At 44.9% G+C, this 27,516-nt stretch overlaps 1 protein-coding gene across 2 annotated transcripts in view; it reads right to left on the reverse strand.

The window, feature by feature from the left end:
* The window catches only part of PLCB1 (phospholipase C beta 1), a 468,615-nt gene that overhangs the window by 426,131 nt on the left and 14,968 nt on the right, over nucleotides 1-27,516 (reverse strand). For both annotated transcript variants that reach the window (XM_028722210.2, XM_028722211.2), the window contains exon 2: nucleotides 10,092-10,169. In XM_028722210.2, the coding sequence (XP_028578043.2) occupies nucleotides 10,092-10,169 (78 nt within the window). The remainder of the gene's footprint in view (nucleotides 1-10,091; nucleotides 10,170-27,516) is intronic.

A 27,516-nucleotide genomic window follows, 5' to 3' on the forward strand; every position in this document is an offset into this window, starting at 1 on the left:
TTGACAAGACAGGACGTATAGCATCTGTTATTGACCTCTAATGTCACCTCCTTGTGCATGTGTGAAGTGGAGTCAACTGCTACACAAAGGGTAAAGTTGGGTCTAGCATGTATCTTTGCTTAGCACACATCTGGCTAGTGTACAACTTTCCTACAGCCTCTGAGGAGGTCAGCAATTGGGAGCATGGGGAAATCCCACTTATTTTAGGATCAGCTCTAGGCAGGGGAGAAATAAGGTTCTTTACTCAAGCAAAAAGTCAAGTAAAAGTTGTCATGGATCTAGAGGCTGGCACTCCAGGATTTGGCTGGAAAAAAGGAAGTCCCTCCTCTCTTGCCATTGCTTCACTAAATATTTGCCTCTTTTGAATTCCCTGTTCTGGTTCCAAAACTGACTTGGCTCTCTGTTCCCTGTGCAACAGCTACATTCTTGCCTCTGTTCCCTTTCTGTAAAGCACTCCTGTTTGCTTCCCCCACTTTCACATCATCCTAGAAACTGCACTGTTTGACAATGCTTTTATTGGTACGATCATAAAGGCTGGTGGCGCTTCCTTCCTTAACAGATGTAACAAGCCTGCCTGAGGTCATGCCAGACTGCCAGCATGATTTTGTGGAGGACCTGCTCCCTAACTTCCCATGTTGAAACAGGCTATGATTGTTGTTGTTTAGTCGTGTCCAACTCTTCGTGACCCCATGGACCAGAGCACTCCAGGCATTCCTGTCTTCCACTGCCTCCCGCAGTTTGGTCAAACTCATGCTGGTAGCTCCTCTGTCGTCCCCTTCTCCTTGTGCCCTCAGTCTTTCCCAACATCAGGGTCTTTTCCAGGGAGTCTTCTTTTCTCATGAAGTGGCCAAAGTATTGGAGCCTCAGCTTCATGATCTGTCCTTCCAGTGAGCACTCAGGGCTGATTTCCTGAAGAATGGATATGTTTGATCTTCTTGCAGTCCATGGGACTCTCAAGAGTCTCCTCCAGCACCATAATTCAATAGCATCAATTCTTCGGCGATCAACCTTCTTTATGGTCCATACATCACTACTGGGAAATCCATAGCTTTAACAGGCTATGATTACCTACTACTTAATCCACTAGAAACGTTGACTGCCGCTCTGGGGAAATGGGAAGCTGGAAGAGAGATCTGTTACTCATCACCTGTGATGCCATAAGTACTGCCCAGTTAGTGCTCGAGAAACTATGTACACAATGTCTATCACCACACTGCAGAGACATCCCTCCCAAGAACAGTTTAAAGTGATACAGAAACCCACATAAAAATGCTTTACCCCAGAGTCAAAGACAGGACAAAAGAAAAAGATTTACTGTATTGTAGATGTCATGGGCAGTTTGCAGTACTACCTCCAGGTCTCGGACAAGTCAGCTATTTGCCAAATGTCATTGACTGGTTGGACGCAGAGGAATGGTGGGAGGAACCAGCTGGGGAACCCCCCAGGGGAAGAAAGCTCTGGGATTGGTGGTGGGACATCAATGAATGGTCAGAAGGAAAAAGAGAAGGAGGAGGAGGAACAACAACAACAACAAGAAGAACAAGAACAAGAACAACAACAACAAGAGTTTGGATTTGATATCCCACTTTATCACTAACCTAAGGAGTCTCAAAGTGGCTAACAATCTCCTTTCCCTTCCTCCCCCCACAACAAACACTCTGTGAGGTGAGTGAGGCTGAGAGACTTCAGAAAGAAGTGTGACTAGCCCAAGGTCACCCAGCAGCTGCATGTGGAGGAGCAGAGACGCGAACCCAGTTCACCAGATTACAAGTCCACCGTTCTTAATCACTACACCACACTGGCTCCCAATGTGGGAGGAGACCACGTTGGAAGCTGAATAGACAACAAAGCTTAGTGATCTGGGAGATTCTGTGGCAGAGAGAAGACCAGAAAAAGAGGCAGAAGCTGAAGCAGGGAAGGAAGGAGGCCAGGAGGTAGAGATGAGTCAGGCTAGTGAAGAGTCATGAGTGTCTCCCCCTCCTGCTGTAACAAGCTCCTCTCCCCTCCTGGTCTCCCAGAACCAGAAGAGGCATGAAAAGGGTGGAGGAGAGGTTGGCTTTATGCAGGTGCAATCTCCAATTGCTTGGGGAAATCCCTAGAGAGGAAAGAACTTGACGGCTGTGGGGAGGCATGGATTTTCAGTCTTGGCAACTGACCCATGGAGCTGATGGACTCATTAGACCTGACACTCTGCCAAGTCTGTGCAGATCGTGTTCTTGATAGTAAAGAGTTAACTTCAACTTGATTATGCGATTTACCACCAGCTCACTCCTAACACCAAAGAAAGCCACTTCCGAGCTGGAGAGGAGGTGGGGTTGCAGGCTTCACGCCCACCCCCCATGTGTGCAGGGGCTGGCTCACAGCCCCCGCGAGACTGAGGGAATCCTCAGCCGCGTCATCTCCCTTGCCAGCCAATCGGGGCAACCAAGGATCTTCCTCTTTCGTCGCCCCAGCTGCTCCAGTTTCCCACCCCTCCCACCCTTTAGGTCTGGCTCTCTGACATTGCTATGGACTTTGGTTGGTCGCCGTTGAGGGGCCTGGTAGGAATTTTTTCCACTTGGCAAATTGGCTCCAGCCATTTGTTTTTTTGCCTACCTCATAGCAAATCGTCACAACTTGATCAGCATTGGCGGTTAAGCATTGGTAAGGGTATTGTTATGTAGATGAGAGGGAGAGGAAGCGCCATCACCTTCCCCCATATCAAAGGGTAGTCCGGTAAAGGATTCCGGGGGGGCGTGGCCCTGTCCAAAGCCTATGGAGGTGTGGGCCTAAGGCACGCCCCTGAGCGGTGACCCCGGGGGAGCTCCTAGTTGATGTGCATCAGCAGGACTCCCCCTACTGGCGGTTAACCCTTCCCGGACTTCAAGCAATCAGGCTGAAGCCGGATAGTCGATAGGATCAATGCCTAAGCCAATACCGCTCATTTCCTGTAACCAATAAAGTTGTGGCCAATTTTCGCCCATTAACCTAAAATGCTGGTGTCATGTGTCTTTATTTCCAATGGGGGAGGCGGGAACTCGCCACGTAATGGTGAATACCTATTTCAACTAATGTCAGCTCTGACAACTGAATGGGAAACAATGCTGCCACGGTTCCATGTATTAATTTGGGCTGGTGAAAGAGGAGTTCTTAGTATGTGAGATGAGAAGTCTTTGGTTTGAGTTCCACCTTGGACATAAACTAAAGCAGTTCCCTTTGGCAGACCTCTCTCAGCCTTACTGCATTATTTGCAATATGAAGATAATACTAGACGACCTTACAGGGTGAGCTGAAGGATTTCAGAAATACTGGTTGTGATGCACAATCAACATTCTCAAGGATATGCTACACTTAAAAGGATATAGATCTGGATGCTTGTACCAGACTTGCTGTTTGCACAGATTTTATGTTTTTGCCTTCTATGATTTACAACAGTTTATGTGCAGAGAGACACATATGGGACGCGGGTGGCGCTGTGGGTAAAAGCCTCAGCGCCTAGGGCTTGCCGATCGAAAGGTCGCGGTTCGAATCCCTGCGGTGGGGTGCGCTCCTGCTGCTCGGTCCCAGCGCCTGCCAACCTAGCAGTTCGAAAGCACCCCCGGGTGCAAGTAGATAAATAGGGACCGCTCTGGTGGGAAGGTAAACGGTGTTTCCGTGTGCTGCGCTGGCTCGCCAGATGCAGCTTTGTCATGCTGGCCACGTGACCCGGAAGTGTCTCCGGACAGCGCTGGCCCCTGGCCTCTTAAGTGAGATGGGCGCACAACCCTAGAGTCTGTCAAGACTGGCCCGTACGGGCAGGGGTACCTTTACCTTTTATGTGCAGAGAGAAGGAAAAGCTTTATTTGACTGGTGATCACGGCCAGTGGCAGAGCATATGCCCGCGCTGCCCAGGGCGGGCGCGTTCCCAAGGGGTGCAGGGGTGCGCTCCCGAGGGGCATGGAGCGTGCCCTCCCAGGCACGGGGTAGCTGCGTGCAAACCCACCGATCCTATTTCCTTCCTCTCCCCTTCCCGCTTGCCTGTCTCCTTCCTGTCCTCTCCCTTGCCTGCCTGCCTCCTCCAGCCCGCCTGTGACTCCTGTGCCTACCGCCAGCCATCAAGGGAAGGGAGGAGTTGCTGCACAGCGCTCCTGGCTGGAGGAGGCTGGATTGTGGCCTGAACTTAAGGCACAACATTCCTTTTGGGTTCTGTGAACAATCAGCAGAATTTTGCTGTGTTCTGGGCATTAAACCTGCATTGTGATGGTGTATCCTCCAGGTTTTCCATCCGTAAGTTGCTTACTGGGAAGCCTGCAGCTGCTTATTGTGAACACAGGCTCATTACGGCACATTTTTAGAACCTGAGTCATATGGATGTTCCTGGGTGACTGGTTATAAATAAAATGTAACCTATACTGTCAAGTCCCTGTAGTCACTACTGGGTCATGACAGTTTTTGCATGAGCAAAGAGCCATAAGCAGACTCTGATTCTAGCTATTAATTACTGAAATACATTATCCTGGTTTTCAGCTAACAGATACAGAGTTACAAACCCAAAATGCAGATGGGCTTAGGACAAGCATTTTGTGCACTGTATAAATTCCTTCCATTGTAGATTCCGAACATCACCCACAGTCCAAAACACACTCTTCTTCAGAAACCCACAGATCTCATCCTGTACACCTTAAAGCAAGGCTTGGGGAACCTGTAGCCCTACATTAGCTGCTGGACTACAACTCCCATCATTCCTGATCACTGGTCATGCTGGCTTGGGCTAATGGGAGTTGCATCCCAAAACATCTGGAGAGTATCAAACTTGGAAAGGCTATTCCAGATGATCCCACAAAGATACACTATTACATGGCTTGTACTAAAAGGGTATCTTCAATGGATTCATTGAGCTGTAGCAAAAACTTGCTTGGCCAAAGATCAGAGTGGCTTGTTCAAGTTCTAGCTCATCCACTTGATACTGAGGAATGCAGACCTCTGCACAAGCCATGCCTCAGGGGCAGGGAGGTAATGGATATCAAAGTTTGATTTAAAGACCAGCATCAAAACCTGCTTGTTCAGGAAGTACGCATGAACGTTCCTTGACAACTTTCAGAAAAAATATGTGCCAGTTCAGTTCTCCATGCTACTCCCATCTCAGAAAATTATTAGACAGGTTAGACAGCACCAAGAATTACAAGGACACTGGCATGCTGTTCTAAATATTAAATATGGCTGCTGTAGCGTGTGAGCAATTATTTTACTATCCATTTAAACCTGCCTGTTCATTTCTTTTGTTAGAAATTATTACAAGCTTCTATGCAGACATTAAAATGTAACATGTAAGCCTTGTGTGGTGTTTTGCGTATGTGCTAGTGATGTACGTGTTGCTGCTCTTCGATACTGCAACTCAAGATGGGTAAACTGGTCTGTTCCCAGCCAATGTCAATTTCACAAGCATTAACTCATAAATATGTTCCTTTTCATTTGATGCATCAATGTGCTTTCTTTATTTAATCCAGACAATTTTTTGCATTTAAATACCGATCTAAATATTAATTTTTGAAGCTATTTAAAAGAACAAAAAAAAACCCATTTTGATGTTTTGCAAAGGCAAGATCCATGTCAGAATATGTGGGAACTGAAAAGCCCACTGAATAACTTAATTTCCAATCCACACATTAGTTCAAGAGCTGCTGATCAGACTCATAGCTCCATAAATGGCTTTATCTGTAAGCAAAATCTGAAATTCAAAGAATATAGTCATGCAGGCAATACACAATTTCCACTGTCTGCCCTGTATTTTTGCTTGATGTTTCCTTTTCTCATTATTCCAGCACACTGTGAGTTCTTTCTGGTCATTTCAAGAGCCCTTGGTCCCAAATGAGACAAAACTGTGTAAGAAATAGCCCAAAGCACTTAAACCACAGGGATGGGGGGAAATCAACCCTCAAAAAAACCTACTCCAGGATTTTAACAACATCAACAATAACAAGTGCAAGAAATATTGCACAGAACTTTTAGCCCAAGGTCAATCAGGCTGCTGACTACATAAATCCACAGAGGGAAAAACTAATTCTTACTGTGGAATACAAATCACTTTTCTGAGCACGTTTTTCAGCACACCCAGTAGCCCATCAGAAGGAAAGGCCATTTTAAAGATTTCCTTTAATATCAGAGTGCAGCAACAACTAAAATGAGAATCTGCTCAGCAAAATAGCATTTGCCTTTTTATTCAGAGCCTATTAAAACGTGCATTTGTTTATTAATATAGCACCCCTCCGTCTATCACCCTTAATTCACCAAGCCAACCTGTCAGGAGCAAGCTCTCTTACCTGTGATGGAACAAATGCCCACGAACATATTCTCCACTAACAATGAGTCTGAGCTGAAAGAGGCTAGGAGGTAACATGTGTGTGGCAGGTTGATGCGCCCAGCTTCCTGGTAAGCCCCTCACATGGGCACAGTGAGGCTGAGTGAAGCTGGAAATCAGACTCCATATTCTTTGGACCATCATCAAGTTAAGAAAGCAGCTAGGTAAAGGTAAAGGGACCCCTGACCATTAGGTCCAGTCGTGACCGACTCTGGGGTTGTGGTGCTCATCTCGCTTTATTGGCCGAGGGAGCCGGCGTACAGCTTCCGGGTCATGTGGCCAGCATGACTAAGCTGCTTCTGGTGAACCAGAGCAGCGCACGGAAATGCCATTTACCTTCCCGCTGGAGCGGTACCTATTTATCTACTTGCACTTTGACGTGCTTTCGAACTGCTAGGTTGGCAGGAGCAGGGACTGAGCAACGGGAGCTCAACCCGTTGCGGGGATTCGAACAGCCGACTTTCTGATCGGCAAGCCCTAGGCTCTGTGGTTTAACCCACAGCGCCACCTGCGTCCCCTAAGAAAGCAGCTACATGTGTATTATTGTTTATTCTTTGAGAATCAAGCTATCCTGTTGATAAGCATCTTATTTATTTATTGCATTTCCTGTATATCCACCCTGCGAGATAGGTGAGGCTGAGAGGCAGTGACAGCCCTAAGGTCACCAAGTGAGCTCCATGGCTGAATGGGGATCTGAACCCCGGTCCTAATCTGACACTCTAACCACTGCTCCACACTAGCTTTTCTTCTTTTTTTACCAATTTTTTTTATTGGTTTTCACATTTATCACATAAAAGAGAAAAACAAAAGAAAGACAAATATTACAATACACAAAATACAAAAAACCCCATAAGAACAAATTTTAACTTCCAAATCCTAATTTCATTACATTAATAACTGACTTCCTCGAATCCCCTCTAACTGAATTTCATTATATCACCTATTTAGCAGTTCTCCAAATTCATTTTTCTAATAATATTAACTTCTTTCATTTACTAACTTCTTCATCCTTTATTACTATTCTAATCCTTAATATTAATAACATATTCATATTCCACCCCTAAGCCTAATTGTTACTTACAATAAATTTCTCTTTATTCCACACTAGCTTTTCTTAATGCCATCTTCTTAAGACTGTTTTGGAACACCATCCTGTGGATGCTATAGAACTTGTACATCCATTTGCCCAAGTATTACATGACCCTTGTGAGCCTAGAGTGTTTACCTTTGCTTATCAAGGCTTGGGGCCAATGACCAGATCTTATGTTATTTCTATTTTCACTTTAGGTGTAGTGAATTCTGTACTGACATTCAGGGAGGAGGGCTTCACTCTTTTGCCCTGCACCATTTTCCTGATAAGCCACTCCTGGAAGCTACTAGTAGCCACAGAGCAGAGAGGGGATTGATAACAGGAACTTCAAATAGTAATTCAGAAGAGATTAAATTTAACTGGAGGTAGGGGGGAGAATTCACATACGCGGTGCCCCTTCTCCAAATCAGAGTCCTTCCCTTTACATAACAGAAACATAGGAAGAGCCATTTGCAGATTTGCATTCTTTCATACTTTGTAGTTCTCCCCATCTTCATGTATTTTAGTTCTTATTTTGAACAAGAAGGCAATTATGAGACAGGATCATTAACTGCAATAAGAAATCCATCGCTTTCAGACATGAAGGTGCATATTGTTGCGTTCTAAGATCTTCCGATTCTCCACACATGCTAAATACTAGCACTGGAAACTCAGAAATGATAGCCATTGGGTCTTTGGCAACACTTGTCAAGTTTGTACCCTCGTCTTCAGTTTGCAAGGTTCTGTCATTCTTTTGTCACACTTACTTAGCTTTAGGGAGACACCAAACTGAAGGCTTAAAAGTTAAGTCTGCATCTCCAGAACATTTCATCCCCTTTTGATAAAACCTCAGCCTTTGTTTGCCCAGCTGTGAAATTGTTTTATTTCAGGCAAGGGGAGAAAACAGATAATGTTCCTTAACTCAGATTTGCCTACCCCTCCTCCAGGTACATACTGCTAGCTTAGAACCAACTACGGATGAATATTTTTGGCAAGGTGCCTTCCCTACATCTTCTAACCACTCCTCTGCAGTAAGCAACATTATAAGCAAGCTCTGGCATTAGCACAAGTTCTTCCTACAAGTTTTTTTTGCAACTAATCTTTCAATAGCTGTCAGCATTGATGGTAAACAAACACTCAAGTTTCTAAGCAAAGCTTTCAGGCAGCTGATCTATTTTTGTTTTTCTAAACAAAGCCTTTCAGGATACATTTCGGCAAATGTTTCTAAAACCATCATTATCAGCTGAAGAGAAATATCCTTCCTTGACCCTTATAGATTGGGTTTTAATCACACAGTGATAGTCCAATTCAAATTATCTTGAACAAGTGCTCTTTTAAAAAGCTATAGGTATTTAAGCATTTGTCAGGAATGTAGCAACAATACTATAAATATATACCCTCCTAGAGCATGGGTAGGCAACCTAAGGCCCGGGGGCCAGATCCAGCCCAATCGCCTTCTCAAGCCGGCTCGCGGATGGTCCAGGAATCAGTGTGTTTTTACATGAGTAGAATGTGTGCTTTTATTTAAAATGCATCTCTGGGTTATTTGTGGAGCATAGGAATTCGTTTATATTTTTTCTTCAAACTATAGTCCGCCCCCCCCCCCAAGGTCTGAGGGACAGTGGACCGGCCCCCTGCTGATAAAGTTTGCTGACCCCTGTCCTAGAGCATCGTTTCAATATACGTACTAGTGGTTGTTGTTTTTTACAGGAACAAGGAAACACAAAATGAATGTCCTAGTACCAGACTATATAAATAGTTGAAGACTTTCATATAAATGTTCATCATCAATGCTCTTCCTTTCTCACTGCTTGCAATCTTCAAAAGTCAATAAGACTTTTTTTCCTGGTTCCTATCAAGTAGAACTGATAAGCACCGTATTTTTCGCTCTATAAGACGCACCAGACCACAAGACGCACCTAGTTTTTGGAGGAGGAAAACAAGAAAAAAAATATTCTGAATCTCAGAAGCCAGAACAGCAAGAGGGATCGCTGCGCAGTGAAAGCATCAATCCCTCTTGCTGTTCTGGCTTCTGGGATAGCTGCGCAGCCTGCATTCACCCCATAAGACGCACACACATTTCCCCTTACTTTTTAGGAGGGAAAAAGTGAGTCTTATAGAGCAAAAAATATGGTACTTAGAAAACATGGCCACACTCTGCGGAAATGGTCCAGAGTTCTCTCAGTTTCTTATTTTTCCAAATTTAAACACAGTCCCCCACATTTCCACATCAGCTTGTGAATTTGTTTTAAAAAAGTCCTCATGAAAATTTATCAATGCTACAATGCAAAATTTTCCTAAGATATACATTTTTGTATGCATTTTTTCCTAAAATACACTGTTCTGCAATGCAATTTTCCCTAATAGGATGCATTTTTGTATGTTTCTTTCACTTATGTACACTTTACCTTAGTATTTGCATTTTTGTACACATTACTTGGCTTGAGAACTGCATTGGAATATTCAGGGAAGGATGACTTTTGAAGAACTGCTGTGCTTTGGTTTGCAAAATTTTCAGGAAGTGTGATTTAGGTAGTGAATTAAGTGTGAATCTTTAAATGTGGACTTGCTTAAATTCACACACACACCCATCCCTAGTTCTCATCCTTAAAAAAAGGGGGGGTTACAAATATGTCAGAAAAGGTATTTGGTCAGAAAAAGAAGCCACCACAAAGAGGAAGCTGAAGTACTTCAATGTATATCTACCTTATTTTGGTCTGTCCAATACAAGAAAAATCCATGTGGGTCTGTTCGGACAAAAACTGACGTCACACTGGTGGAATCCTGGCAAAGAAAGAAAGGACACAGTATTAACACATTGCAAAGCTCTTCTTGCATGCCTAAATATACCACCCTAGCTAGCAAAAGGAAGTATTCATAAATTGCCATTCATTTTATGTGCATGCCTTTCTCATTTATACAGGAGTTTGGGTAACTCATTAGACAAAGTTGGTGGAACAGAAAGGTGCCCTTAAAGTACTCAAGGAAAACAGCACACTTTACTGGCCTTGCCCTACGCAATGCTGAAGATAACACTTGCCAGTATTTATTTTAAGTCTTACTGTAGATACTCCCAGTGCCAACCAAAACACAGTTGCTTAATTCCACCGCTACCACCCCTTCAAAACGTGAGCAGGCCTTGCAAAACACACACGTTATTCTAACTCCTCTCAATTGCTGGACAAGATCAGAGGACAACTGCAAAGTAACCCAACACCTCAGAGGCTGAGCACATTGCAAAGCCAGGCATTTTACGTTTGCTTCCCTCCAGGGGATGCCGTCTCAATTCTGTGATGTCCGACTTGCTCCATCTATTTTAGAGTTTGTTTTCTGAGAATATTTCCACACAAGTCGGAGCCTCTCTGTCATTAACTCTCTGTCCCAGCCTCCCTTGAAGTATACAACATGCTACTTAAGTATTTTCAGATGTTTCCTTCATACACATTGCCATTCTACATTCTTCCCCTCCCGCTTTTCCTACAAATCCTACTGCCAATTATATGCAAGAACCGTTTCACAACTCCTAGATTATAGAACCATGTTTCATGAACTGGGATGAGCTGCTGGATTTTAGAACCATGTTAACTGAGCAGTGAAATGCAGGGGCTCATCGTAATCCTCTGAAATCACATATCCTCAACCAGGATCTAGAAACCCCAACATAGAATCCCAAAATGCAGGCAGCTATATTAGTCCATTGTGATATGCACACACAAATACACTGAGCAAAGGCAGCAGGATTTAGCTTACTAATTAAATTTATTAGCACAACTGCCAGAAAACCTGTGCATATTGTTTCAGCTGCAGTTTTAACTTGTAAAAAAAAATGCACTGAGCATTAATAAAAGATCTTCAGCCACCTGAAATGCAGCTGATGGCTTTTAATTTGAAATGCAAACCAATCCTGCAAAGAAGTGTTATCACTTAAGAGAGTGTCAGTAAGAAACCCATCAAAGAAAAGGAGAGAAGTATCCAGCCCCTACTTTGTTATTCTCCTTGTTTCTCTGCCTTGCTCTATGCTAACAAGTCACCAAAACAAAACAAAAATCCTGAAAACCTCATCATCACTTCAGGCCTTCTGGCGGTTCCCTCATTGCGAGAAGCAAAGCTACAGGGAACCAGGCAGAGGGCCTTCTCGGTAGTGGCGCCCGCCCTGTGGAACACCCTCCCATCAGATGTCAAAGCGATAAACAACTACAGTGGTGCCTCGCAAGACGAAATTAATTCGTTCCGTGAGTTTTGTCGTCTTGCGATTTTTTTCGTCTTGCGAAGCACGGTGTCGGGAAAGTTTTGGAAAAGCTTCAAAAATCACCAAAGTCTTTAAAAACCTCAAAAAAGGCTACCACACCGCGTTCTATGAGTTGCTCCTCGAAGTCAAGTCGCAACTGTATTAACGGTGTTAAGAAAAAGGAAACAAACTTGCAAGACGTTTCCGTCTTGCGAAGCAAGCCCATAGGGAAAATCGTCTTGCGAAGCAGCTCAAAAAACAAAAAACCCTTTCGTCTAGCGAGTTTTTTGTCTTAGGAGGCATTCGTCTTGCGAGGTACCACTGTATCTGATATTCAGAAGATATCTTAAGGCAGCCCTGTTCAGGGAAGTTTTTAATGTGTGACATTTTAATGTATTTTTGGTCTCTGTGGAAGCCGCCCAGAGTGGCTGGGGAAACCCAGCCAGATGGGCGGGGTACAAATAATAAATTATTATTATTATTATTATTATTATTATTATTATTATTATTATGTACCAGAGCATCCTGGTGCTCTGGAAGATGATGACATTGCTCCTGTTCTGGGGATGAGGAGACAGGCACACACATCCTGGAATCCTCCTATTCTGTGTTTCCCTTCTACTACCATCCTAGGAGTGCCCAGGAGAGGCTCATAAAATTAAAAAGAGCTCCAAGTAACAAAAATTATAATTATTCTAATTAACCTCCCAGGTTGCTCACTAAAAGTAGGGAGAGGTGGGCAGGTATTCCGAATGCACAGGCCAAAAGAGGAAGCTCTGGGTCACGTGCATGGGCATAAATAGGTCCCAATAATCATTTGGACTGCGTCCCATTGGCCAGATTGCACCCAGCTACGAAGGACCTACCAATCTGGTGTTGTGGCTGACCAACCGTACCCACCCACAACACAGAGTGTCGGTTTTCCAGGTCTCACCGCAATACGTGCCCTCTTTAATGGAGGACCCGATTTGTCTATAAAATCAAAATAAATGTGTACCAGCAGTGTGTACTGCAACAGAGCATTTTTGCGTATAGTTAGGTACAGAAGATTCAATGCTGGGGCAAATTAGTGCAACTGATGAAGAAAACACTGAATTCAGAAGACTAAATTTGTAAAAAGCTAATTCTTAAAAGCTCTCAGTCCCGTGCTGGTAAGTTCTATTTGCTTGCCATCTTTACAGAAAGTTCCATTGCCCAGTGAGCCTAAGACGCACAGAGACATCCTCCATTACTCTCCAGCACATGTTGTCAAAAAACAAATAAACAGAAAACAAGAATTCACCCACAGGCAAAAGAATCTCTTGGGGAACTTGAGTCCAGCCCCTTTAATAGGAAAAGGCTGTCAAGAGTGGTTGAAAAGTCACCACCCACCTCTTCATCAGTCAATATCCTAGTAGTAGAACAAACTACAGGAGGTGGAGGTTTGTGAAAAGCACATCAGGGGAAGCTCACTCTAAAATAAGATTTCAGTTCTTCATTGACTCGAATTTGTCACCCTGAGAATTGGACTATTTGTTAGTCCAGGGAGGAAAGAATTTCTAATTTACACCTCTCTGGGTAGTCTGAAGAATCCGCATCCTCCCACCAGTATTTAAGAGCGATTGGGAAAAGGATAGAAATTGGGAAGATCAAAGTGCTTTATTCTAGGAACGAGACGTGGAAATACACAGAATAATGGAAAAGACTGCTTTGCTAGCTATCTCCCCAAATGGAGTTCTGCCCTTTTAGAATGGAAATGGCAAACCCTGGCAATCGTAGCCAGGGTTGCACTGCTCTTCCTGCTTTCAGAAGTATCAGCTTTTTCATCCTGTAGAAGTCAGCCAGAACCATCACAATGTTTTACTGCCCAAGGCAAAAGGGCAAAATGTCACTCGACCTCCTCATACCCCATTCAGAAGCCACCTGGGTTGGCACAACAGCAATCTTGTGAGGCAGGTACTGCTGAGAGGCTGTGGCTGGCTCAATATAACCTAGTGAGCTTCATGGCTGAGTGGGGATTTGAACCCAGATCTCCCAGGTCCTGGTCCAACATTCATAAGAACTGTCTCTCCCCGTGTGTATCAACCCGGATGCTGCAATAATCATCTGAGGCCCTTCTTCATGTGCCTCCTCCGTGAGACGTCTGGAGGGTGGCAACACAAGAAGAGGCCTTTTCTGTGGTGGCTCCCCGTTTGTGGAATGCTCTCCTCAGGGAGTCTTGCCTGCCACCTTATCTTTAAGTGAGGTTACATCTCTTTAGCCACCAGACAAAAACATGCCTCTTCTCACAGAGCTTAGGCTCATTAAACCTTCAGTGGCCTTTTAAACCATATATGGAGGGCACTGTTTCTGTTTGTTACTATGCTGTGTATTTTTGTGCTTATATATTGTAAACCGTCCTGTGGTCCTCAGATGATGGGTGGCACAGTGGACACTCGGGTTGCGTACATGCTCCATGCGGGAGGCACGTTTGCAACATGCAGCGCCCGCAACTCGTCTGCACACGTGCGGGTTGTGATTTGGTGTTTATGCGCGAGCACCGAAACCCGGAAATAACCCATTCTGGTACTTCCGGGTTTTGGCATGTCCGTAACCTGAAAACGCGCAACCTGAAGTGTCTGTAACCCAAGGTATGACTGTATAGAAATTTAATAAACAAACAGCTGCGCCACACTGGCACACTTCCCGAGGGGCAGCAAGCAGCACTGAGGTGCTAAAGCACAGAGCCGTGTGTGCCGTGTAGACTGCTCTGTACCCCTAACCTAACCCTAAGTAAGCCTGCCACAGCTGGATGGGATTCTTGGTGTCCCATTGCTAGTGGTCAAGTGGCAGATTTAACTGCCAATCAGGTTTGCTTCTGTGTATGGACTGAAAGGGGGTGGGACATCTCAGGCAGCCCAATGTCTTGGGCCAGTCCTGGGTCACTACCTCCTTTTTCAGTGGGACAGCCAGGCCCAGCCAGGGGACCCAAGGCTGCTGTGTTGGGGTGATGGTTGGGGTTTATTATTATGAATTATGGAGGGGGAGGGAGGAACAAGAGGTATGCCGAAAGAAGGGGTTTCCCCAGCTCTCTCACACTAATGACTGGATAATTTGCATGAACGTGTTTGCCTAAGTATCTATTTTCAAGCCTCCGGTTTCTAAGAAGCTGCAGCCTGAACCATTTATATTGCAAAAGACAGAGGATGAAGGCAGATGGCAATTGGGTTTGCCAGGTCCCGCAGAGTGCTGTTTGTACATGGTCTGCTTCATGTAAGCACTCCAAGTACAACCTGACAAGCTAAGCAACGGGGAATTGGCATGCATGACATGTGCAGTTTCCCAGCGCCTCTCACTCTGCGGTTTTGGACAACTGGCTCCTCCCAAGCACTGCTGGCGTCTGTTTTTTCCAAGCAGAACATGTTGCAACAAATGCAAGGACTTTCCTCGAGGCTTAAAGTTCCCTGCATCCCCCTCCTCCACATGCAAAACACTTTTCACGTGCACTAATCCGGGTTGGAGAGGTGGTGCATGAATCATCCCTAACGTTGCAGCTAAATTATTAAATTATTTCCTTGGCATCCAAGTTGTCCTAGATTTCCTCTTCTGGTCTCAGCTTTGTTAGTTATTTAGTTAACAAAACGTATTTCACCTTTTGCAAACATTTCTGTTATGGTGTGAAACAGTAGCACTGCTAAGCAGCCTGAGTGATTGAAGTAACGTTGATGGCAGGAAGGTGCTTCAACTAACGTACCCCAGTATACTTCCTCTGGCCAGCTTCTCCTGCTTCTGGTTGCTGCTCTGAGAGGGGCCTCCTCCCCAGTCTCAGGTGTCAACATTCCTTCTTGTGGTTGCTTAGCAACAGTGACTTACTGCCCTCAGCAATGGTGCGGCCTACTGAGCCCCAAAGCAGTAGTATTGTTATTATTCTTCAGTTTGATTTATATACCGCTCTTTATTTTGTTCTGTGAGCCGCCCTGAGACCCCCGGGTCTAGGGAGCTATAAAAATTCAATAAATAATAATAATATCGAAAGCTCTCAGGGCAGTGCCTAATGTTAAAAACATATTTTACAGAGCATAGTCGTAAAATCATAAAGCAAAGCCTAGTAATATAATAGTAGTAGTAGTAATTACCGTATTTTTTGCTCTATAAGACTCACTTTTTCCCTCCTAAAAAGTAAGGGGAAATGTGTGTGCGTCTTATGGAGCGAATGCAGGCTGCGCAGCTATCACAGAAGCCAGAACAGCAAGAGGGATTGCTGTTTTCATTGCGCAGCGATCCCTCTTGCTGTTCTGGCTTCTAAGATTCAGAATATTTTTTTTCTTGTTTTCCTCCTCCAAAAACTAGGTGCGTCTTGTGGTCTGGTGCATCTTATAGAGCGAAAAATACAGTAATAATAATAATAATAATAATAATAATAATAATAATAATAATAATAATAGCCCCCACCTCACACACACCTTTAACAGGCCATAGATTATTTAACAGCTGAAGGCCTAGATAAAGAGGAATGTTTTTGCCTAGAGCCTAAAGACATGTCAGGATGGCTCTCAAGTGACAAGTGACTACAGCACCAAGTAAGTCTTTGGGGAGAGCATTTCACAAATGGGGAGCCACCACAGAAAAGGCTATGCCCATATTTTGTGCTCTAACTTTCATCAGGAATACCTGATTTGACTCCCCCCCCCTTTCCCCCCTTTTTTTCTTTTAAAGCAAAGGGTCTGGGAGCTCTGCTGGCCTTAGCCCCCTTATATTCCTACCCCTTCTACCCAACTGTTAGTATCCATTATCTTGAGAAGCCTGGGTTCCTAAACCCACGTTTGCTTGATTAAAACCAGTGCTGGGTTGTTTTTTTCTAGAAAAAGAGGTGGCAGAATTCACCGTGAACACCTCCCTTGCTTGCTTATAATGGCAATGGCGCCCACCTGAGAGGAGCCGGAACTGAGTTCCGGCAAGTTCCGCCCGAAAACAAGCCCTGATTAAAACACACACAGGTGTGGCTCTTCTAGAGGCGGCTTGGCGGATGAGAGATTGGTCCCACATCTCCACATCGTCCCCTGAAAATGCTCTGTTTTCCCCTCAGCGTGGTTTACTCATTTCAGAGCCCTATATTTTTTTGGGTGGAGTGGGGGAAGCATTTTAATATGGCCTCATTTGTCAGAGACAGCAGGTGGGGAAGAGCTGGACAAACCCTCCGTTCTCCCCTGCAAATGTCCTCAACCTCACTGTTCTATTAAAAGGAATTACCAAGCTGAGAAGCTCGATGTCCTGCCTTCAGTATTACCAGAATACATGGGGCACAGAGAGCCACCCTCTGAGCACATTGACTTCTAGGCCAATTCTTTTACTACTTGTAAGCTAATGGGGAGAAATTACATGGGGCAAAGCAGGGAGAACTGCCTAGAAGTCATGATATTTCAAAACACACTCATTCATTCACTTAGCTGTTCTGCATAACCAACCTAAAATACTTTCCTCCACCACAACGCTTTTTCCTTACCTATTCTAGGATGAAAACAATTCCAGAATAGGTAAAGGTAAAGGACCCCTGGACAGTTAAGTCCAGTCAAAGGCGACTATGGGGTGCAGTTATAGCTGTCAACTTTCAGATTTGAAAATAAGGGATCAGCAGCCTTGAAAGTATAAGGAATAAGCAGCCTCACCTGTCCCGGGGACAGTCTACGGGATATCTAACAATCCGGGATAGCAGCGGGAAGCAGCGGGAAACAGCGCTGGAATAAGGGAATTTCCCACACAAAAAAGGAAAGGTTGACAGCTATGGGTGCAGTGCTCATCTTGCTTTCAAGCCAAGGGAGCTGGCATTTGTCCACAGACAGTTTTTCCGGGTCATGTGGCCAGCAGGACTAAACCACTTCTGGTGCAACAGAACACCATGACGGAAACCAGAGTGCATGGAAAGGCTGTTTGCCTTCCCGCCACAGTGGTACCTATTTATCTACTTGCACTGGCATGCTTTTGAAATGCTAGGTTGGCAGGAGCTGGGACAGAGCAATGGGAGCTCACCCCGTCGTGGGGATTCGAACCGCCGACCTTCTGACTGGCAAGCCCAAGAGGCTGAGTGGTTTAGACTACAGCGCCACCCATGTCCCCGTACGTACAGAAAACAAGTTAGCAGAATGCAAGTGTGGCTTTAAGCAAGATCATAAAGTCACTTGATGGAACTTGATTAAGAAGGAGAGGAAAACCAACCCTATGGCTCTACCCTCAGAGCAGCGAGTTTTCGCTATCCAATAGGTGTGAGGGAGTGGAGAGACATTATCACAAGTAGCAATCCCGTTATTAAGTATTTGCGCAAATTCCACTTACAGAACTAATTGAATTGGCCTCCTGGGTGAGCACTGGGAGTTGTAACATGTCCACAGGGATGTTCTCATGTGCTAATCAATGGAACAAGGTGTTAACACAACAACAATATGTTACCATAATGTGGTGCTTTGGCGTCCCAGGAGGTCGACTATTAAGGAGGAAATTTTAACTTTAAAAATGTGTTTGGCCAACTGCAGTTGAAAAGTATTGTGTGAGAGGCTACAAAGCGTGAATTTTCCATCGTGAACACCCTGGTCTGCTTAATATATGAGAAAAAATGCCTGGTTCTCACTAAAAGTGGCATAGTTCCAGGTGAACTGCACCACTTCACAGCGTCAGTGGGGCGGCGTGTTAGCAATGCCCCTTGTGGAAAAGAAACTCTTCTCTCCTTTAAGATCTAGCACGTGAGGAAGAAAGGCCCTGGCATTCTCCCCTGATGTGCTAGTTCGGCCGAGGGAAGTTTCTTTTGCATAGAGAAGTATTCCATCATGTCAGACTCACTCCCACTTACCGTCTAAAGCAGTACCACCCAGACACTTCCTCCGGGGAATCTTGGCCACAGCACTGCTTGTTGGAAACTGGCAGACAGTTTACCCTATAAATTCTAGTATACTAGTATATTAGGATAGTTCTAAGCATGTACGGTTATATACAGTGGTACCTTGGGTTAAGCACTTAATTCGTTCCGGAGGTCCGTTCTTAACCTGAAACTGTTCTTAACCTGAAGCACCACTTTAGCTAATGGTGCCTCCTGCTGCCCCCGCGCCGCCGGAGCACAATTTCTGCTCTCATCCTGAAGCAAAGTTCTTAACCCGAGGTACTATTTCTGGGTTAGCGGTGTCTGTAACCTGAAGCGTATTTAACCTGAAGCGTATGTAACCCGAGGTACCACTGTACATGCAATCACACTTTTATAATGCAAGCGCTACATGAATATGGAAATGTGAAAATTCCAAACCTTAAGCGACAGGAAGTTACCTTCCAGAATCACCTACAGTGGTACCTCGGTTCTCAGACTTAATCCGTTACGGAAGTCCGTTCCAAAAGCAAAGCGTTCCAAAACCAAGATGGGCTTTCCCATAGAAAGTAATGCAAAATGGATTAATCTGTTCCAGACTTTTAAAAACAACAGCAATTTAACATGAATTTTACGTACTATCTAACAAGACCATTGATCCATAAAATGAAAGCAATAAACAATGTCACTGTAGTCAATAAACAATAAACTGCAGTCACACAATCAATCAATCAGTAGCTGAACTGGGTTCCACACAGTCACAAAAACAAAACAAAAAGCCGCAAACAAAAATGCAAAATAAATAGCAAAAACAGACAGACCTCAGTGTAACACTCAAAACAGAAGTATGGCACTCAAAACAGCAGTGTAACACTCAGAACAGAAGTGTAACACTCAAATCGTCAATGTAACTCTCAAAGCGGAAGTGTGGCACTCAAATCGGAAGCATAACACTCAAAACGGAGCACATTTAGCTTCCAAAAAAAGTTCGCAAACCGGAACACTTACTTCCAGGTTTGCAGCATTTGGGTTCCAAGTTGTTTGAGTTCCAAAGCGTTTGAGAACCAAGGTACCACTGTATTCAACTTTTCAAATCAACTCAACAGCTTCAGCTGTTAGGAACCTATGCTGTTCCATCCCCAAGTACTTGAGGATCCCAATGACCCAGTCACCTCTAAAACGGAACTAAGATCTAATCCTTAATGCCCATTAACTTACATCTGCACTGTTGGATTCGTTGTTGGTGCAGTAGATATTGTTGCTACAGTATTAAATTTTGCGCTCTCTATTAAAGTGCACTAAGGAACTGATGGGACTTATTACTGAAGGCATTTAGGGGGAAATCTCAGCCTTATTTCAACCACAGTCAAATTTTTCAGCTCTTCGTTTGTTATATTTTAAACATGAAAGCAGCTTATTGGAAAGGGGTGGTGAAGAGGCAAGTACTTCCTGGCACAAATCCACCTCATCGATCTTCGTTCCTGAATTTACAGCCGCTATAATTTGTGCTATCTTCATGCATCTACCAAAGCGTTGCAAAACACACACACATATTTAGAGGCAAGCCACTGCAGCCTTCAGTGTTCTTCCTCCAATTCCAAAAACATTTCCAGGAATGCTAAAGACCACAACCATACGATCTCTATTTGACTTTTGCTGCTTTTTGCTCTATTTTGTGATTACCGATTATTTTATTATTATTATTTTATAATGCTGTGAGCCATCTTGTGAACCCTTTTGGTGATGGGGCATGGCCAAAAATACAGCAAGTAAATAAATTCAAAGCGGATGCAACGCAATCATAGGTGGGAGAGCATGGTCAAATTCTCACTTCCTAGGAAAAATGAAAAGTCACATTGGAATTTTTGTACTGGCCACAAATCCCATTTATTACACTTCTGTTCCATCTTTTGTCCAAGAAGCTTGAGGTGGCATACATGGTTCTCCCCCATTTCATCCCCACAACACCCCTGTGAGGTAGATTAAGCTGAGAGACAGTAACTGACTCAAGATCACCCAGCAACTTTAAGCATAAAAGAAGAGCACTGCTGGATCAGGTCCAGCTTCCTGTTCTCACAATAGCCAACCAGATGCCTACAGGAAGCAAGCATTCTTCCAGATCCCAAGTCCAATAATAATAATAATAATAATTTATTATTTATACCCCGCCCATCTGGCTGAGTTTCCCCAGCAACTCTGGGCAGCTCCCAATCAAGTGTTAAAAACAATACAGCGTTAAATATTAAAAACTTCCCTGAACAGGGCTGCCTTCAGATGTCTTTTAAAGATAGGATAGCTGCTTATTTCCTTCACATCTGAAGGGAGGGTGTTCCACAGGGTGGGTGCCACTACCGAAAAGGCCCTCTGTCTGGTTCCCTGTAACCTCACTTCTCGCAATGAGGGAACCGCCAGAAGGCCCTCGGTGCTGGATCTCAGTGTCCGGGCTGAACGATGGGGGTGGAGACGCTCCTTCAGGTATACTGGACCGAGGCCGTTTAGGGCTTTAAAGGTCAGCACCAACACTTTGAATTGTGCTCGGAAACATACTGGGAGCCAATGCAGATCTCTCAGAACCGGTGTTATGTGGTCACGGTGGCCACTCCCAGTCACCAGTCTAGCTGCCGCATTCTGGATTAGTTGTAGTTTCTGGGTCACCTTCAAAGGTAGCCCCATGTAGAGCGTGTTGCAGTAGTCCAAGCGGGAGATAACTCGAGTCTGACATTTTAACTCCAACATCTGAAGATGACTTCTTTCCAGACACCAACCTTTCCTCATTAGCAAGGTGGTGGTGGTTTCAAGCACACCTCTTATGGCTGCATTTAGATAAGAGTTCAGCTCTCATTTCACCAGCTACAGTTTCATAAAAGGCCATTACGAAGCACACCAAGGCAGACGCTTCTCAAATTCCTGCTGTCACCTAACCAAAATTACAACTGAGCCTTGAAATACATACGTCTGGAGATTAAAGAGCATTGAGCAAGCAGCTATTCAAAATCTATGCGCCCAAAGTACAGTGAAAAGAGACGGCAAGAAGAGTCAATGTCTCTATTCCCTAAAGCCCCCAGTCCCAAAGTACAGGTGTGCTTAACTCCACACAGATTATTTACATATTTGCAGAAAGCAACTGCTTACCTAGGGAAAGACTGAATTTTAAGTGATATGCCTTTTTTGACAGATATAATCAAAACACACTCAAACTCATGCAGCACCACCTGGGGCAAGCATTTGACCTACAAATTCTCATCTCCCACGCTGATGCCTGACTAGCTTGGGACATATCATTTACTAATGCTGCATTTTATCCCTCATTGGGCAGTTTCCACTTGAGAAGCCAATGCCACTTAGCAAATCCAAACTGTAATAAGATGGTTGTTTAAGAGAACTCCCAGTGGGACTTCAAATATCCTTAAAAGTCACCTAGTGCACTTCCGAAAGAGCTTTGGTTTTTCCTCAAGAGTAGCAGGCTAACCAATTATGTAAGACTCTGGACACAAACACACCCGCTAGAGCTGGGCGATATATTGGTAATTGTCTGAAACTGGTATAGCATTCAGATTGCAATACCAGTTTCAGACATTTTGAGCTGGCAATACATCGCGGTGGCTGTGGAGCCGCGATGTATTCCCAGCTCAGATTGCCTGCAAATGGCAAAGGTGCAGGCAAAGTGTGGTGGCCTGGGAATCGGATTCAGAGGCTGAACCTGAGGAATCCCAGCCTGCGCAGGAGTCCCCGCCTCCAGGGCCAGCTGAACCGAACCTGAAGGGCCCTCACCTGTGCCAGATCCTCAGGAGCAGACACCAGCTGAATCCGCTCTGGCTCCGGAGGTGATTGAGGACCCATTGCCTGCAGGTGCTCCTCTCTCAGCCCTGTCAGGGGAAGGTGAGGTTGCCTCTGGTTCCAGTAACCCTCCAGCCTCTCCTGAGCTGCAGAGGCTCAGGGCAGAGAGGCGGAGGGAACTAAGTTCCCGCAGGAGGAGTGCTCGCCTCCAGGCCAGGAGAGGCGGGTCACCTGTGGACCAGGGCCGCCCTATGCCTCAGAGGAGATAAAGGCCAGTCCCAGTTTGCGGGAGCAACATTGTTGGTTACCTGTCCCTGCCGGCACCCTGTCCTGCTTTCTGCCAGAGTTCCTGACCACGCCCGCCTCCCTGCCTTGGACCCCGCTTCAGCCTCGGACTGGACACGGACCACACCACACAGTAACTCACCCGGGAACAGCACACAAAGTCTGAGAAGCCTCTACTGAGTTACATTGCCCAGCCCCAGAGGTGTAGCATGGGTGGTGCGGGGGGGGGGGGGTGCCATGGCCCCGGGCACAATTTTAAAAGGAGGTGCAAACAGGCGCTCCCACAGCAGGCTCCTTCATCAGATCCTGGCCCCGCGCTGCATCTTAGCTGCGGTGCTTGTGCCTAGCACAGTTCTGCTCCCAGATCAGGCCTGACCCGGGGGAGGAGAGCAGGAGAAGAGTGGAGAGCAGCTTCCCTGCCCCTCTCCTACCCTGGACTGTGGCGTGCAAGAGGGCACCGCCCCCCGCACCCCCCAGGGATATGCTCCACTGCTGCCCAGCCCAACTGAGCTGGAAAGCTATTGGAGCTTTCCCAGTAGTGATGTATGGAAGTGAGAGCTGGACCATAAAGAAGGCTGATCACTGAAGAATTGGTGCTTTTGAATTATAGTGCTGGAGGAGACTCTTGAGAGTCCCATGGACTGCAAGATCAAACCTATCCATTCTGAAGGAAACCAGCCCTGAGTGCTCACTGGAAGGACAGATCGTGAAGCTGAGGCTCCAATACTATGGCCACCTCATGAGAAGAGAAGACTCCCTGGAAAAGACCCTGATGTTGGGAAAGATGGAGGGCACAAGGAGAAGGGGACGACAGAGGACGAGATGGTTGGACAGTGTTCTTGAAGCTACCAGCATGAGTTTGACCAAACTGCGGGAGGCAGCAGAAGACAGGAGTGCCTGGCGTGCTCTGGTCCAGGGGGTCACGAAGAGTCGGACACGACTAAACGACTAAACAACAACAACAGAAGGGCTGGACAATGTATCTTGGCTGCTGCTTCTTCCCCTAAGGTGCGGAGGAAGAAGCAACTGAGATACATTCCAGACATCGTTATAGATCAGAATATTGCGGTATTTAGCTGCTGATATATCACAATGTTGAAAACCAGCCCCAACACCTGCCCATTGTTGTGAGGACTTTTGTCACTTGTTGGGCCTGTGCTGCCATTTTCAGGAATACAGGAGAAATAGAAGTGGCTACAGGATAAGACCTGGATTCACCTAAGCAGATCCACCAGCACAGAGTAGCCCCCACTTTAAGCCACAAATTTGCTGGGTCCTCTGCCCTTGTTATGGCTGCCCTGATCTAATGAGGAACAGTGCCACAAGTGCACAGTACTTTTTGTAAAGAATCTACTTCCCTACTGGAAAATCTCCCATTGGAACTCAAGTTCAAGGGCACCGCCCAGAACCACATGCTAGCTTCTACCAGATGACTGTTAATGAGAGAGGCATGTACTGGGAAAACAGCCCATGTCCATATTGACAACTGACACCAGCTCAGCTCAAAACCAAGTCTTTTTTAAGGTTAAGAATCAGTGGCCTCATCTGTTATAGTCTCACTTAACACACCACTCTTGAGATGTAAGGGTTAGAAAGCTAACAGAGGGCATCCTCGACATTGCATTGACACGATTAGAGAAGAGAGGGAAGGAAAGCGAAGCAAGAAACTCTTTTTAATATATAAAGCAGTTGTTTATTGAATTTATATCCCAAAGGAGCCCAAAGATACAGAATGAAATAATGCAATATGCTTTGAATCCTTGGTGCAGTTACAAAATGAATGAGTCTTCTAGAAGTATTTTGATGCTGGAAAAATATTAAATTGTCAGAAATTCTCAACCTTAATTAACAAACCTTTTGTACTTGAAGAGTAGAATGAATTGTAAGAAGCTGTGTACATACATACAGAAGTGTGTGAATATATATGTATTATACACTATGTACTACTATGAACATTATTAGCAATCCTATTCATATGCTTATTGTTATTTAAAAAAAAAAACATGAATATGGAAATTATAATAGAAATTGTGAAAGGGGTATCAAGGCACTCAGTTTCCATTCTGTCCAACCTGAGCAAATGTAGGAAATGCTCAAGCTGAAGAGGATGAGGGAACAAATGTATCGTTAGTTTGCATTGTGTGAAGTATGGGTACAGCTTCCATGTTGACAATGTTGAAATCAGCTGTCAGGACTTGTAAGTGCCACTACTAAATGTGCTTGGGGAGTGGGGGGGGGCGTATTTCATTAGCAACACCCCCTGATATTTTCCATTTCCAAGCCTGGAACACTGAGGACATTCAATACCCTCTCAACTCCAGGTGAGTAAAGCTTTGGTCTGTCCAAATCATTATGTAAAACCACAGCTTTTTAAAAGCTGTATAGGGAAGGAATTTTCCTCAGATCAAATTATCTATTGACCTACATTTAATCTGCTGCATTTGCTTACTACCAGTGGTTCAGCTCACTTGCTTATGTCACCAGGAGTCATCCGCCCTAACCTTCTGCATTGCTTGTGGCATCTCTGACCTGGTTTCCAGGAGTGGCTCTGTGGTCACTCTATCGCCCTGCAATCAATCTGCAAGATGGCTAGTGAACTGAATTTATTTTTATTTCTTTTCATTTGCCCTGTCCAAATCTACTTTACTCTTCCTCATCAAGAAAAGAACTCTCAAGGCAGCTTGTCCTTTGATTTGACCACCAGGATTTTGCAATGATCTGCTGCTGCAGGCAGGCAGCTGCCCTTTGAAAAGATGACAGAAACAAAAGCTCACAGGGTGTGTATTAAACAAACAAAACCAAAGGAGCCTGCAGCAAAATGTTGCAGCACAGGCTGCTCCTGTTCAGAGTTCTAACCAGTCGAACCCTCTCTTCTAGGATCTCCCACTCCATTTCCAGTCCAATGGTTAAAATAATATAAACACTCAGCATTCTGTGGTTTTTGAGCGTGCTCAGTCTGAAGTGGGGAACACAACAAGCAACACAAGCAACACAAGCAACACGAAGACCTGTAAAGTGATACCTCGGGTTAAGTACTTAATTCGTTCCGGAGGTCCGTTTTTAACCTGAATCTGTTCTTAATCTGAAGCACCACTTTAGCTAATGGGGCCTCCCGCTGCCGCCGCGCTGCCACTGCACAATTTCTGTTCTCATCCTGAAGCAAAGTTCTTAACCTGAGGTACTCTTTCTGGGTTAGCGGAGTCTGTAACCTGAAGCGTATGTAACCTGAAGCATGTGTAACCCAAGGTACCACTGTATACTAGATAGCACTGTAGTTCTTATTGCATAATATACATGATTTAGTACAACAAAAACAAAATGTGTACACTTGTAAATTCTCTAATATATTTGAAAACAAATGAACACACGTCTGTCAATCTTTGAAAGTCCGTAGAAGTATAAGTCTATGGTTAAAACAAAGTAATAGATGCTATCCTGTGGGCTAAGCGGTAAAACTTTTTAGGCGTTCATGGTGCCGAAGTAGTAAGTGAATAACAACGTAGGATCCCGGATAATCTGACTGTTTCGCTGGAATCTTCTTCAGCACGACCCATAGTTTAGAGTGGTTACATATCCTCATGACCACTGCTCCTTGTGCATTTTTCTAATCTATGGATTGTGCTGAAGAAGATTCCAGCGAAACAGTCAGAGTGTTCATTTGTTTTCAAATATATTAGAGAATTTACAAGTGTACACATTTTGTTTTTTGTTGTACTAAATTATGTATATTATGTAATAAGATCTACAGTGCTATCTAGTATACTGGTCTTTGTGTTGCTTGTGTTGTTTGTTGTGTTAAGTTTGCAACACAGGAGTTTGTTGTTCTGTATTGAAGTGGGGAACAGACTGGGGGTGGGGCAACAGCCCCTCATGAGAGTTTCTCTCCTAACAATTTTTTTTGTATTTCTGTAAACCTTGGGGTTTCTCAGTCTCTGCCTACGGAACCATCCATACACATGTTTAGGCTGCATCAGGAGTCAGACTTGGAGAACGAGTTTGCTGTTCTCATATAGCAGTCATAGGCAAACTCGGCCCTCCAGATGTTTTGGGACTACAACTCCCATCATCCCTAGCTAACAGGACCAGTGGTCAGGGATGATGGGAGTTGTAGTCCCAAAACATCTGGAGGGCCGAGTTTGCCTATGCCTGTCAAATAAGGTAAAGGGACACCTGACCATTAGGTCCATTCGTGACCAACTCTGGGGTTATGGTGCTCATCTCGCTTTATTGGCCGAGGGAGCTGGCGTACAGCTTCCAGGTCATGTGGCCAGCATGGCTAAGCCGCTTCTGGCGAACCAGAGCAGCGCACAGAAACACTGTTTACCTTCCCGCCGGAGCAGTGCCTATTTATCTACTTGCACTTTGATGCGCTTTTGAACTGCTAGGTTGGCAGGAGCAGGGACAGAGCAACGGGAGCTCATCCCGTCACGGGATTCGAACCGCCGATCTTCTGATCGGCAAGTCCTAGGCTCTGTGGTTTAACCCACAGCGCCATAGGATGCTAATAATAGGAGCTCTGCTGGTAAAAGAGATGACGCAAAACTATCACAGATCTAATATAGTTTACATTGCAACTGAAAATAAGCTTCCCTTTCTTCCCTTTAAATGCACTGCACTGCGAAGCTTATTGTAGGTGTTTTGAGTAGAGGCAGGTTTATTTAAGGCTGTCAGGCATTTGAGGAATATAGAAACCCTTTCCTGCCACACTAGCATCTTTTAAAAGGAGATGAAAGTGTTTCATCTTTGCGTGTGTAGGTCCCCAGGCCACCCCTCAAATAACTTCACACATAACATGTAATTTAGTTTTGGTTTTGGGGCACTATTTTGGCCACAACTTTATTAAAATACAAAATCAGTGAGTGGTTGTTTAGACATTGGTTATGACTATCTGTCCCCCCGCCTGGGACAGAACTGACATCCCGAGGTCCGATCGGTAGCCAGTAGAAGAGAAAGTCAAACTGGGGGTCATTTGAGCTAAGCGTCGGACCCACGCCGCTCACCCCAGTAGCTCCCTGAAAGCTTGCCGGCCCAGATCC

Source organism: Podarcis muralis, chromosome 3 (genome assembly GCF_964188315.1).
Source record: "Podarcis muralis chromosome 3, rPodMur119.hap1.1, whole genome shotgun sequence".
NCBI classification, from domain to species: Eukaryota; Metazoa; Chordata; class Lepidosauria; order Squamata; family Lacertidae; genus Podarcis; species Podarcis muralis.